General features: G+C 54.9%; 6 protein-coding genes across 6 annotated transcripts; 2 read left to right on the top strand and 4 right to left on the bottom strand.

The window, feature by feature from the left end:
- Positions 1–220: 220 nt before the first annotated feature.
- Positions 221–1,893, top strand: BCV69DRAFT_284831 (hypothetical protein). Its single transcript, XM_025493184.1, has 3 exons — positions 221–765; positions 905–1,347; positions 1,434–1,893. The coding sequence occupies exons 1-3, from the start codon at positions 632–634 to the stop codon at positions 1,442–1,444; spliced, it is 588 nt and encodes a 195-aa protein (XP_025346014.1). The 5' UTR covers positions 221–631; the 3' UTR covers positions 1,445–1,893.
- On the bottom strand, positions 1,726–2,753 carry BCV69DRAFT_284830 (putative N-terminal acetyltransferase complex subunit ARD1). The gene is made up of 3 exons (XM_025493183.1): positions 2,439–2,753; positions 2,069–2,197; positions 1,726–1,951 (listed from the first exon to the last, which is right to left on the bottom strand). Exons 1-3 carry the CDS (start codon positions 2,680–2,682, stop codon positions 1,905–1,907), a joined length of 420 nt encoding a protein of 139 aa, XP_025346013.1. The 5' UTR covers positions 2,683–2,753; the 3' UTR covers positions 1,726–1,904.
- A 295-nt stretch (positions 2,754–3,048) lies between these two features.
- BCV69DRAFT_314411 (hypothetical protein) lies at positions 3,049–5,385 on the bottom strand. Its single transcript, XM_025495114.1, has 2 exons — positions 4,184–5,385; positions 3,049–4,110 (listed from the first exon to the last, which is right to left on the bottom strand). The coding sequence occupies exons 1-2, from the start codon at positions 4,986–4,988 to the stop codon at positions 3,359–3,361; spliced, it is 1,557 nt and encodes a 518-aa protein (XP_025346012.1). The 5' UTR covers positions 4,989–5,385; the 3' UTR covers positions 3,049–3,358.
- A 286-nt stretch (positions 5,386–5,671) lies between these two features.
- Positions 5,672–6,719, top strand: BCV69DRAFT_252125 (alpha/beta-hydrolase; the record flags this gene model as incomplete). The annotated part of the gene is made up of 2 exons (XM_025490461.1): positions 5,672–6,251; positions 6,343–6,719. The coding sequence occupies 2 exons, from the start codon at positions 5,672–5,674 to the stop codon at positions 6,717–6,719; spliced, it is 957 nt and encodes a 318-aa protein (XP_025346011.1).
- A 307-nt stretch (positions 6,720–7,026) lies between these two features.
- BCV69DRAFT_64705 (hypothetical protein) lies at positions 7,027–9,323 on the bottom strand. The gene is made up of 4 exons (XM_025495425.1): positions 9,162–9,323; positions 8,234–9,029; positions 7,371–8,151; positions 7,027–7,290 (listed from the first exon to the last, which is right to left on the bottom strand). The coding sequence occupies exons 1-4, from the start codon at positions 9,200–9,202 to the stop codon at positions 7,277–7,279; spliced, it is 1,632 nt and encodes a 543-aa protein (XP_025346010.1). The 5' UTR covers positions 9,203–9,323; the 3' UTR covers positions 7,027–7,276.
- A 620-nt stretch (positions 9,324–9,943) lies between these two features.
- BCV69DRAFT_288336 (Pkinase-domain-containing protein) lies at positions 9,944–11,743 on the bottom strand (the record flags this gene model as incomplete). The annotated part of the gene is made up of 5 exons (XM_025493618.1): positions 9,944–10,510; positions 10,608–10,732; positions 10,811–10,932; positions 11,031–11,185; positions 11,279–11,743. The coding sequence occupies 5 exons, from the start codon at positions 11,741–11,743 to the stop codon at positions 9,944–9,946; spliced, it is 1,434 nt and encodes a 477-aa protein (XP_025346009.1).
- Between the last annotated feature and the right edge of the window lie 236 nt (positions 11,744–11,979).

Here is an 11,979-nt window from a genome sequence, read left to right as displayed (position 1 = left end):
AGAGGAGAGGAGAGGAGAGGAGAGGAGAGGAGAGGAGAGGAGAGGAGAGGAGAGGTAGAGGACAATGATTGCTGAGATCCCTACTTGTATATATAAAACACAGACGTGGTTCCGTACGCTACCTGGCCCCTAGGCGCGCAGAAGCTTTCTTTTGTCATTTTTTCTTCACTTCCTTGTTCATACAATAGTCAACAGCAACTTCTCATCAATTCTCCTCACACTCACATTGGCACTTGTAGAATCCGTCCGATGTAGGGAGTGATGAGAGGTGCGATTGCATTCGTGTCCCTGCCTGGCTGGCTGGCTGGTCGACGGGGGGGAAGAAATCGGAACGGAGGCTGGCGCGTGTCGAGCTGTTGGCTTGCCTTGCCCGCCTCCCGCTCGAGCCAGACAGGGACAGATGTTCTGATCCGCACCTCTTTTCCTCACCAACACCCACGGGCACAAAGGGCGCTACTCTACTACCACCGCTAGACGCTAGACTGCTCCCTACTTACAGGTCATCGCTACTGACAAGGTACTTCCATTGCGGCAAAGCCCAGTCTTCCTCCTCTTCAAAGACTCACAAATTCGAGCAGTCCAGTCCAGTCCAGTCCAGTCCAATCCTCAAGTCGACAAGATGGAAGCCCTAATGGCCGGTATGGGCGGTGGCGGTCAAGCCAATTCGGCAGCGATTCAAGCTCAAAAGGCACGAGAGAGGGAGGCGACGCAACTTCAATCTTTTTATCTGGATAATATTGTGCATAACAATAAGCAGATTTCTTAGTGAGTAGAGTGGAGTGGAGTGGAGATGGGGGTGAGAGGAAGGGGGAGCGCTACTGCTGCTGCTGCTGCTGTGGTATACAGTCGTGCTGATCATCCTGGCTATCCATCTGCTCTTCCTCCTCCTCCCCCGTGCGCGTAGTATCCGCTCCATCTCCCTAGCCGTCGCAGGGAGCACAGCCGGCATCCTAGGTCTCTCCTCCGGTCCCGGTCTCCTCTTCTTCCTCCTCTCCATCCTAAGCATAAATGCTCTCATCCTCGTTCTCCCCGCAAAAGGTACTCCACAAAAGTACCTACTCAACCCACCACCTCAATCACCCTTGGGTTTCGTACTGGGAATTGGTGGATCAGTAGCTACAGCGGCGGCCATTGCCTCGCCGGGCATCATGGCGTATGGAGCTTCAGCTGTGCTTGGTGGAGCGGCGAGTAGTGCTAATGCGAGGGGAGTGGCTAGAGAGCAAAAAGTTGTAGGAGGTAAAGAGGGAGAGGATATGGGCGATGTTGCTTGGTACTTACTCGAGGGACTCAAGGGAGAGCTGCTCAGCTTTATCCTCTGGTGGACCTTTTGGACTGCCATTGTCCACGGTGAGTAGGGATCAGCGGCAGATGAAAGTGGAGCAGTGAGCAATTGGAATCTGACTAGATGCCCTGATCTGCCCGTCTACTTACAGTCTACGAGTAAGGAATGGAGCTAGACAGGAGGCGGCCGTGCTGATAGCAACAGCATGCAATACCTCACCCGGGGTTTGGAGTGCTCTGATCAGAACTTTCGGGAGGTATCCCTCTCGGGACACGTTCCTCTCCGACCACATTACTTGTCAATCGTGGCCAACTCAATAGACTGATTGCGAATAGAGCCCGAGGTCTCAACAATGGCTCCGTCTTGTGTGAAGTGCAGCTCGTTCGCTTGACCTGATCCCTCGGCGTCCTATGCCATGGTCCTCGAGATCTTCGTCTGTCAGTCTCCCCGCACTACACCCAGTAAGGCATGCATGAGAACCAAGAGTCTATTCATGTGACAATCGCCTTCCCTCCCTTCGACTCTGTGTAACCAGAAGCTCAGTCATACCCCTCCTCTCCTCTGTGAGAAGGGCAACACCATCTACAGAACTATGCCTCTGACCAACTCCTCCCCCCATCTTTCATTGCAGCACGAGTCTCATTGCCCATGCATCCTCTCCATCCGCGTCTGTAAAGCGAGGCGAGGAGGAAGGACTTCGCAGTCAGTCAGCAGACCCAACCTTGCGTACCATCTCGCTCACTCGATCGCTCCCACAAACCCCTCTCATATCGCTTTGTCACTCACAATAGCCTTTTTCCACTCCATGTACTTCGAATCCCAATGTATCCCGATAGAGTCCAATGGCAGCTCGATTCGTCTCGCGGACGTGGAGGGAGACGTACTTTGCGCCAAAGACGTCGCGCATGGCCGTTTCTGAGGGGAGTGAGGGGAGGAAAGAGGAAAGGGGAGATGGATATATGATTCAGATGGGTGAGACTTTTTGAGTAGAGGGGACGAGTCGGATGGAGGCCAGCTGCTGCTGCTGCTGCTGCTGCACGCTCCTAATGGTTTGTTGAAGATCCTTCGCAGGCCATGCAGCAGCATTGCTACCCTCCAACTCTTGGGCCCCCTCTTTCTCTCTCGTTCTCCTCCTTCTTTCTGGCTTGACACTCACGACTCTGCCTCATAAGCTTCTGCGCAACTCCCAATCGTCTATAGCTCCTCAGCACACTAATGGAAGTAACATGTCCATGCTGCACTCCATCCGTCGGTTCCTCTTCCATCTTTCCCAATATATACCCTACAATCTTTCCTCTCCTCTCTCCTGTCCTCTCATCTTTCCCACCATCATAAGAGAGATCTTCAGCAACGTAGGATAATTGAGGCCAGGTGAGAGCATGGTAGAGGTAGTAGCGCATGGTGTAGTTTTCGGGTAGGTTGTGGAGATTGCAGGCTTGCATGCCCAGCTCATCGTGGATCGTTGCAGGACGAATGTTCATCGTTGGAAGTCAGAAGGGGGGGGAGAGAGGTATACGGTAGGTCGGTTGAGAGGTAGGAATGGTGGTGGTGATGGTGATGGCAGTCCTCGCAGTCTGATGATCACCAAAGGAACGAAGGAATGAAGCAAGTGCTTTCCGTATCCCTGCGCCTGCGCCAATTTTGCGCTCCTCCGCCGGCGTCTGCACGGGCTCCACAAAACCCTCGACACGACAAAGGCTGCGAATATCCCTCGTCGCGAGGGCCAGAGAGGCAACAAGAAGAGGATGTTTTGAGAAGATCATGAAGTGGAGGAGAATTGCATGTATTCACATTGATGGAGTATGATGATGTAAAGTCGAGACAATGTCCATGACCGATCCTATTCGACAATCTTTCTACCTGTTACCCACACACCACCCACCTGATTGGACGCCATCGAAGACTACCCAGGGGTAGGCCAGCAGCAAGACAGCGCAATGCGGCCGACCCCAATGTGCCTGGCCTATGGCAGACAGTATGGCCGGTAGCTCTGTCTGCTCTGTGCCCGCCTCCAGAAGAAAAGACTACGACTGATGAGGAACAGCCTCTCCCTGTCCTCTTCATGTCTCACTAGTACTATTGCACGTCCGGATTAGGGACATAGTGAACAAATTGCTTCTTCCTACCCGAAGTCACCTCTTCCCTATACTCGGTGTAGGGCTTGACAATCTCTTCCCGCTTTACGTCCTGCAGAGCAAAGTAGAGGTCTCCAAGCGCCAGTGTCTGTGATCGCATCCGTGCATAGTCGACTGCTTTAGGGCCCCAGTAGGGTGACCAAAGTGACCAGGGTCCAGAGATGATGGAAGTTGTTGGTAGGAGCTGAGTGTGGTAGTAGGTCCCCAGTCCACCAAAGCTGGTGTACGTCGGTACCACCACGCTTTGAGGTAGGCATGCTCCACGGTTCACCACGACGCGGTCTAGCTTGCGTCGGCTCACTGCCTCTCTCACAGCCTTGATCACAGGTTCCATGGGTCCCACTGCCCAGATCATCAGCTCTCCTTTACCCGTGTACTTGAGGCCCCACCCATTAGTCCAGAAGCCCCGCGAGTACTGCTCAATCTCCCGTGCGGCCATGTGTTCAATAGGCACCACTAGCGTCACTTCCGATCCCAAGTCCTTGCCTAGTGCCTGCGAATGGAAATTGCTCCCCTCTCGAGCTAAGTTGAGATGCCCAGAATTAAAGACGAATTGCACTGTACGGGTTCGCAAGGAGAGAGGAACAGAGGCAAAGTATTTGGCCAGGGCGAGGAGTGCGCCAGGACCGTTTTCTTGCACGTGAGAACAGCCATCGGTGTGAGTGACGTAGAGGATGCTTTCAGACGATTGACCTGCGAGGATGAGAGGGTTAACGACGTCAATACAGGCGACTTGGAAAGATCGACACACTCTCTTCGGACTCACCTGGCAAAGTGGCGGTAAGGTTCTTCGTCGTCGACTCGGACACATCAGCCCTGACAGTAATCGTCGCTTCCTTTCCAGCTTTTGCAGCCTTCTTAATTTCTGCTCCTTCATCACAACCCACAAAGATTCCCGGCAACTTGTAAAAGATACCATCGTGAGGTGTGAAGTGTCCTTCCATGTATTCCCTAGGCACGTCAAGGACGTCGATGTAACCCTTGACGCCAATTTTGCTTCCTACGAGCATGTCCTCGATGGCCTGATCATCGGTTGCTGGACGCTTGTACCGTGAAAAGTAGGGCAAATCGCGTGTGGTGAAGTAGGAAATGAGAGAGATGAAAGCATAGGGCCAGATGCGAGGGAAGGAGGTATCCCGCACTACAATCTTTCCCGCGGCATTCTCGGCTGTGAGTGGTGTGCCAGAAGGAATGTACACCAAGGGTGCAGTGACGGTAGTGGGGAGAGAGTAGGCAATGGTGCTAGCAATTGGCACCTTCTTGGAGCCAAGTGCCAGACTAGAGCAAGATGCTAGCGTCTCGCCCTTTGCTGGTTCCCAAACGCGCAAATCATGCTCCGTCGAGGTGACTTGAAGTCCCTCGATGCTCTTGAGCTCTGACTCCAGCCACTCTACGGCGCCCTTGTGCGTCTCGCCTCCTGGCATACGCAGCTTACCACCACAACAAATCTTGTCGACCCATTGCTCAAAGTCTTCCGGTGTGGGGAAGGCGGACTCGTCAACGCAGGGCTGAAGTGGCAAAGAAGAGGAGGAGGAGGAGGCAGAAGCGGTGGAGGAGCGTTGGGCGGCCATCTCTACCTCAATTGCTGTGAGGCAGGTAACGTCGAGTGAGCCTGAAGGAGTATCTAGGGGATATAAACTCTTTTGCCCTTGGTGATCACCATGGACTTGGCTATATAGAACAGGACAACGGGAGTCTCCCGCCAAGTGTCGCTCGCTACATCTGAGACTGGCTAGAGCCGGTCGCCGAGATATGGGCAAGGGAGAGGCAGTGATGGGCCGTCGGCAGTGGCCAGAAGCCGCGGATGCGGATTTGTGCGTGTCAGCGTCGAGCTACGCGGAAGACGCTTGTGTCCTTGTGTCCTTCTGCTGCTCCTTCTGCTTCTCCTGCTGCTGCTGCTGCTGCTCCTGCTCCCATTCTGGCCTCTCCCCTCCCTCCTTGTGCTTGTGTCTGGCTGGTAATGACACTCTTTTCTTCGGCACTTCCGACGGAGCTGGACTCTTGTCGAAGGGACTCCCCGCGGAGCTGAGTTTTCGCCTGACAGCTCCGCTTCGTTCCGAGTGGCCGGTGCACGGCCGTGACTGCCGGGTGCGGGTGATTGAAGCAAGGTCCAAGTATGGGGAGAGTAGACTAGAAAGAAGCTTTGGTGCGCTCAAAGGGGGGAGCTTGAGATGATTTCAAGGCTAGGGGCGAACGCACGTACACATGTACGTACTCCATCGACGAGGTTGAGCCCTGTCCAGAGGTAGCAACCATGATCACATCGCAGCGACTGTCCCTCCTCGTCGGCCTCCTCTCCTTCCTCTACGTGTGGTTCTGGCGAGAGCCTTCCACCCCCGCCTGGAATCCACAGACACCCCTTCCCTTTCCCGAGACTCACTACGCTCAGGCAGCTGGCTGTGTACAGCAGACGTACTGTCCTGCCTCCAACATTGTTGGTCTTGAGGTGGGAGATGCGCAACTCATCTGGACAGTGGGTGACTCGGACGCACAGCAGCGTGTCAATATATACCGGTCCGCTTCGCTGGGTCTAGTGGTAGCATATGCGGGGACCAATGTCACATCCAAGACGTCCATGGCAATCAACAATGATTATCTCCTGGACAAGGCAGATCCACTACTGGGTCTACCGGCCGGTGTCAAGGTAGAGGGGGGAGCGCAAAGGGCCTGGAAGCTTCACTGGGATGAGGTCCTAGAGGCTGTCCAAAGGGAAGAGCCGCACGACCCGGCCGGCAGGATCACCGTCACGGGTCACTCAATGGGCGCTCAGCTGGCCATTATCGCCTCTGTCGCGCTGGAAAAGTTGTACAAGGAGCGCGTCTATGTTCTCACTTGTGAGTCCCAAACGAGGGAGAATCTATGAGAGCATGAAGACCTGACCTTACTGACTGCGATCGGTCCCTCTTTTCCCTGCTCCCACACTAGTCGGCCAGCCAAGAGTGGGCAATCGCGCCTTTGCAAACTATATAGATTCCACTTTCCATCCCAATGCCGCCTTCACCTCCTCCAACTCCTCTGGCAGCTCCACCCTCCCCCCACACCTCTCCTACGTAGCAAATGGTCACGACTACACTGCCAGCCTCCCTCCCAAGATCCTAGGGTATCGTCACTTCTCTGGGCAAGTCTTCATTTTCCCTGCCAATTCAAGCACATATAGAGTGCTTCAAGGGCAAGAGAATAGAGATGGGACTGCCAGTATTTGGTGGGCGGGGTATAGCATGGACGATCATCAAGGAGCATTCATGGGCACGACGCTGGGTGATATACATGCTTGTCCCGCTAGAGTGGGAGATAGATTTTAGAATGGCATGGACTGGAAGTCGAAGGGCGCTCTCACAGACAGAATTGCAAAAGGTGTAGCTCTTACATGACCAGCCATAGCCATGCTCATCAATCCCTCTCGTTTCTCGCTCGAGGAACATACCTGTCCTCTTCCACTGCACCAGCTCTAGCCCCACGGGGTGAGCGGTCCCTCTTTGCCCTGTCCTTAGCCTCGCCTTCTCCTCTACCTCCTGGGTAGTCATCCCTAGACGAAGATGGCCGGTCGTACCGATTTCTTTCCCTCTCCCTTTCCCTGTCTCTCCCATGAGGCTCACGACGATCCCCGCCACTAGTCCGAGCAGGGCCAGCGGGAGGGGGAGGTCGATCGCCCATCCATCCAGGTGAAGCGCCTCGCACCGCTTTTGCATCTCTGAAGCCGCCAGCATTGCCACTGCCACTGCCATTACCATTACTCCTGCCAGAGTAGCCGCGCTCGTCCCTTGTAGCCGCTTGTACTGGCGCGCGACGATCGTAATCGTAATTGTAGTCGTAGTCGTAGTCGTACCCTCTCCGTCGGCCATCCCTATCCCTGTCTCGCTCATCGTACCGATCGTAGCCCCCTCTGTACCCATACCCACCACCACCACCTCCTCCTCCTCCTCGATCATACCCGCGTCCACTACGCTCATGATCGTATCCTCCCCTCGCAGAGGCATAGTCGTCCCTCCTCGAATCATAAGCGGCCGAAGGTGGACCAGAGGGACCTCTCCCACCCCGCCCTGCGTAGGCGCTAGCAGCAGCATCCCTGCTTCGGGAGATTTCGAGCTCGGTCTGAGCGTCTCGCAGTGGGCCTACTGAAGAAGGCGAAGTAGCCTTGGCATAGGGGTCTGCAATTGGAGCTGGCGCAACGTCTCGATCTCCGGGAGGAGGGTAGGGTTGATACCGCCCCTCCGCCCTGCTTCCTCTTCCTCTGCCCTCGTCTCTTGATCGGTCTTGCTTCGGAGAACGCACGGGCGGGAAGCTGACTGGAGGGAGGGAGCTGGCATCCATGGGAAGATCGGCTACAGGGCTTGCGCCCGCTCCATTCGCAGCTGCTCCTGCCCGCTTATTGAAGCCTGAGCCTCGAATACTCAAGCCTTGTCCACCTGCTGCAGCTCCCGAGATCGAGTGCGCAGCAGTAGCCGAGGGGGGAGGAGGCTTGGGATCTCGAATCTTCTTCTGTTGCCGCACCGGACGAGTGGAGTACTCGTACTTTCTCTCTCCTCCATCCTCTGCAGTTTGAGAAGTAGTAGCAACAATGTCCATCCTTCCCCTTTCCTTTTCCCAGAAATCCTCTTCCTCTTGCAAGAGGCGAGGGACTTGCTCTGCTGGTACGTAGAAGAAGGAGACGGGAGTTCGGAAGCTATCCGAGGAGGGAAACGGCTTGGAGTTGAAGGTCTCGAAGAGTTGTTGAGCGGAAGATGCTTCCTTGAACTGCAATTACGGACAGGAAGACGTTGTAAGTTAGTCTTTCGAAGATTCGTCGCAGTGAAGCTTCTTGCCAGTGTCAACTCACCACAATCCATCCCGCGCTCTTGATCCCGTCAAGCCAGACTCCACCCTTGACCTCTTCGCTCTCATCCAATTCACCAAACTTTTCGCGCAGCATCTCCTTTAAGCTCGGCAGCATCATGGGCCTGACCAGTCCAGTCACTCTGAGAGCTCTAGTGGGCGGGTGAGGCGGCGCAAGTGAGGAGAGAGGAGCAGATCCCTTGGCAGCTTTTCGCGGAGGGTTGGACGTGGACGTTGAAGCAGGGGCAGACTCGGCTTGCAGAGGTGAGGCAGAGGACTCGCCGGGGACGATGGCCTCGACGCCGGCTGAGTGAGCTGAAGCAATTGCAGAGAGCATTGATGGCCCTCCTTCCTCCTGCTGCTCTGGCTTCTTCTCACCATCTTGAGTGCTTAGCCGACTTGTCAGGGAAGGCGGAGCAGCCGTAGCCTCTGACTTTGTAGCAGTCTCTGCACCTATTCCTTCCTCCTGCTCTGCCTGAATCTCCACCTCATCCTGAGCCTCAAGCGTCTCGACCACTCCTTCTGCCTGGGCAGTCTGCTTCATCAGCTCCGAAGCCTCGGGATGAGGCCGGGGGGAAAGCTCAGAGACTGAAGTTGGAGCCGGAGCAACAGCTGGAGCTGCAGCAGACTCCTCGACCTGAGCAGATTCGTCCACCTTGGCAGGTTCTGTAGAAGGGATTTCGACTTCTGCCTCGTCCTGAGCTGGCGCGGCTGGCGCCATTGGCGCTGCATCGTCCTCTTCTAATCTAGCGATCAGTTCTGCTTTGACGCCCTTTGTGGACAAACCCCTTGATGTCAGTCTATTCATTATCGCCAACCAAAAGAAGAGAGAAGGATGGAGTCAGTAGGGCAAGCTTCGCGCACAAAGTTAGCCGCATATAGTCCCTCGGCAATGAGGAAACATAACATGAAGGAGTCAACACGACACTCACATCTCCTTTAGCTCCGTCACCTTCGATTTCGGATAGTCCATCTCTGCTTCTTGCCCAGGCTTTGCGATCAATTACACCACCAAAACAGCGCGGTACAAGTAGACTAAACAAGGTCCGCCTCGGAGATGACCTCCAGTATGGCAACGAGAGGAGAACCGAGGAGAGGTGCGAGAAATCCGGACGAGAGCGTTCTACCTCTTACTATGCTACGAAAGAATGAGAAGAGACGATGCCGGTAGGGCGAGCAGTGTGGAAAGGAAAGGAAAAGAAAGGGCTCTAGAGGATCAGGAAGGATCACCATCCACGACCTCCGCGTTCTCGCCCTCCTCTTCCGATTTCAACGTGACCGAACGCCCAGCCCCGCTCACTCGACTCGGCTCGGCTCGGCCTGCCGCACCTCCACCCCTGGCGTCGAGGCGCGAAGATCTCGGCAATGGCGTAGAGGTCGGCATAGGCTATGTTAGTCTACAGGACGCACCACTCTGTCTATTCAAGGACGAACAGACCGCAGGGGAACAGAAGGGACGTGCTACTGTATTGGTTTCGAGCGACAGCGAGAGCGGAGAGTGAGAGATATAGACATGGACGGGAAAGGGGAAAATAGAAGGGGGAGAGAGGGAGGGGGGGGGGGGGGCGGAAGGGGAATGAGTGAGTGAGGGGACACTGCAGGCGGGGGGCGCCAATGACACCACTGCTGTGTTTCGTTCTGTTCTCGGGACTAGTCTGGCAAGCATTGCTCGCCAGGAGGATCCACGTCTACCGTCTAGCCACCCACATCCAGCTCACACAAGTCGATCCACCCATCCCTTGACATCAACCAATCCCGTCTCTTTCCTCTTCTCACACTTGACCATATACCCCTGCTTGGTCAGTTCCTTTGGTGTAGGCCGCACATTGGGGTCTTTACTGACACACAGGTCCACAAAGGCGCAGAGGTCCTCGGGAAAGGTGATTCGGGAGGATTTAGTGCGGGAACCTCCACCACCACTACCAGAGGTGGCTGAAGAGGACGATTGGAAGGAAGTGGAGGACGTGGACGAGCTTGCGGGTAGTCTTGGCGGAGGTTCATTGACGATGCGTTGTAGGAGCTCTAGCATGCTCATCTGACTCGAGCTTCCACCGCCTCCATCGAGACTGACGCCGCTCCTACTCCGCCGACTGTGTCCACTTGGGCTCAGTGTACCCCGCAGATCATCATCGTCGTCCTCTTCGTTGTAGTCGTAACCTTCTTCGGAGTCTTCTCCCTCCTCGGCAAAGGGGAAACGCCCCAAGGCCAATTCGATGATGGTAATCCCTAGTGACCAGACGTCCGACTTGACACTGTATTGGTCACCTTGAATACGCTCCGGCTGCGACATCGAACAGCAATGGGGGGGGGGGGGGGGAGAACATCAGTTAAAGTACTCTACTGTATGTGCGCAAAGGCTTCATGCATCTTCAACTCACGCTCATGTAAGTACTTGTCCCGACAAAAGTGTCTGCGATGCTATTGATCAGCTCTCCTGACACTCCAAAGTCGCAGAGCTTAATCTGCCCTTGTGAGTTGACCAGAATGTTCGAAGGCTTGACATCTAAGGGAGGCAAGACCGTAAAAGCGGCGTCAGCCTTGAGCTCACCAAATCAAGCGAATTTGTATGACCCGAACGTACCTCGATGGATGATGCGATGAACATCGTACAGATAGGTAAGGCCATGGACGACTACCAGTCCCACTTGCCCACAGATATCGGCCGGTATAGGTCCCCACTTCTTCCAGATGGTATCCAGAGAGCTTGGAGGAGAAGTATGTACACAATCGAGGTAAGCAATCTCTAGCTTGGCTACCCACGCTACCTGTCTGCCACATGCCTTGGACGTCGACGAACGTACCTCTTATCCATGTACTCCATGCACATGCAAATGTGAGGCTCATTCATGTATGCCCCATAGAAGCTGACAATGTAGGGCGAATTGCATTCGTGGAGGATTTGAAGCTCTCGAAGGATCTGTTTCCGCACTGCTGGTTTGGCATCGATGAAGACCGTCTGAAGGGGAGGGGAGGGAGGGGAAAGAAGAAGATCGGAGGTCATTTGCTTACTCCCCTCTCACCGATGAGGCCGAGACCCTGCCCGACTCACCTTCTTGGCCATGACCGTGCCCGTCTTCTCATGCACAACCTTGCATACCGTCCCTCCATTCCCACTCCCCAACTCATTCAATACCTTTAAATCCTCATTCTTTAAATCCAACTTGTATTCCACTCCCAATTCCAAATTCTTGAGCTGCTCAGTGAGGGTATTGTGATAGCTAGCGCCAGAGGCAGACTCGATTTCGATGGCGGATTGAGGGTAGGAGGAGGTTTGAGAGAGCGTCGAAGAGTTGGGTGTTGTACGCGAATTGATCGTTCGAAAGAGGTGGGAGGAGGAAGCAGAGGAGGGAGAGGCTTCTGCGGACCCGCTGAGACCTGCTGCTGCTGCTGCGTTGCTACTTGCTAGTGCTGATGAAGACGAGGAAGAGGCGGAGAGGGAGGGTGTGGTGGAGGAGAGGGGTGACTCGCCTAGTTGCAGCCCCTTGAAATTGCGCTTCTTGCGTACGCTGGACATCCTGAGGGGCTAGAGTGTCTCGCTGGTACACGGAAGGTGGAAATGAAGGTGCTCGGTAGGAAGAAGAGCAGGCGATATGAGCTGCAATGGGTGAATCCTGCTGCGCAAGAAGCTGTAGATGACTGTATGGATACGGTCAGCCGAAGGAGGGAAGAGAAGCCGGACTGCGTATCTATCTGACTGCTTGGCAGAAGAAGCCCTTTGTTGCGCTTGCTTGGGCCCTACTGGTCTAGCAA

This window comes from Pseudomicrostroma glucosiphilum, assembly GCF_003144135.1.
Source record: "Pseudomicrostroma glucosiphilum strain MCA 4718 unplaced genomic scaffold BCV69scaffold_14, whole genome shotgun sequence".
Lineage (NCBI taxonomy): Eukaryota > Fungi > Basidiomycota > Exobasidiomycetes > Microstromatales > Microstromataceae > Microstroma > Microstroma glucosiphilum.
The sequence above is the reverse complement of the archived record's forward strand: the minus strand, read 5'-3'. Positions and strand labels throughout refer to the sequence as shown.

What these genes read in the sequence shown, in the direction of transcription:
- BCV69DRAFT_314411 (XM_025495114.1), bottom strand. Translation starts at nt 4,988, where the DNA reads ATGGCCGCCCAACGCTCCTCCACCGCTTCTGCCTCCTCCTCCTCCTCT. An exon ending in CCTTACCGCCACTTTGCCAG is followed by an intron (nt 4,111 to 4,183) that starts GTGAGTCCGAAG and finishes TCATCCTCGCAG; the next exon opens with GTCAATCGTCTGAAAGCATC.
- BCV69DRAFT_284831 (XM_025493184.1), top strand. Translation starts at nt 632, where the DNA reads ATGGCCGGTATGGGCGGTGGCGGTCAAGCCAATTCGGCAGCGATTCAA. An exon ending in AACAATAAGCAGATTTCTTA is followed by an intron (nt 766 to 904) that starts GTGAGTAGAGTG and finishes CCGTGCGCGTAG; the next exon opens with TATCCGCTCCATCTCCCTAG.
- BCV69DRAFT_284830 (XM_025493183.1), bottom strand. Translation starts at nt 2,682, where the DNA reads ATGCGCTACTACCTCTACCATGCTCTCACCTGGCCTCAATTATCCTAC. An exon ending in GAAGCTTATGAGGCAGAGTC is followed by an intron (nt 2,198 to 2,438) that starts GTGAGTGTCAAG and finishes CACTCCCCTCAG; the next exon opens with AAACGGCCATGCGCGACGTC. An exon ending in TGGAGTGGAAAAAGGCTATT is followed by an intron (nt 1,952 to 2,068) that starts GTGAGTGACAAA and finishes CTCGCTTTACAG; the next exon opens with ACGCGGATGGAGAGGATGCA.
- BCV69DRAFT_64705 (XM_025495425.1), bottom strand. Translation starts at nt 9,202, where the DNA reads ATGGACTATCCGAAATCGAAGGTGACGGAGCTAAAGGAGAT. An exon ending in GTGACGGAGCTAAAGGAGAT is followed by an intron (nt 9,030 to 9,161) that starts GTGAGTGTCGTG and finishes GATAATGAATAG; the next exon opens with ACTGACATCAAGGGGTTTGT. An exon ending in AGAGCGCGGGATGGATTGTG is followed by an intron (nt 8,152 to 8,233) that starts GTGAGTTGACAC and finishes CCGTAATTGCAG; the next exon opens with TTCAAGGAAGCATCTTCCGC.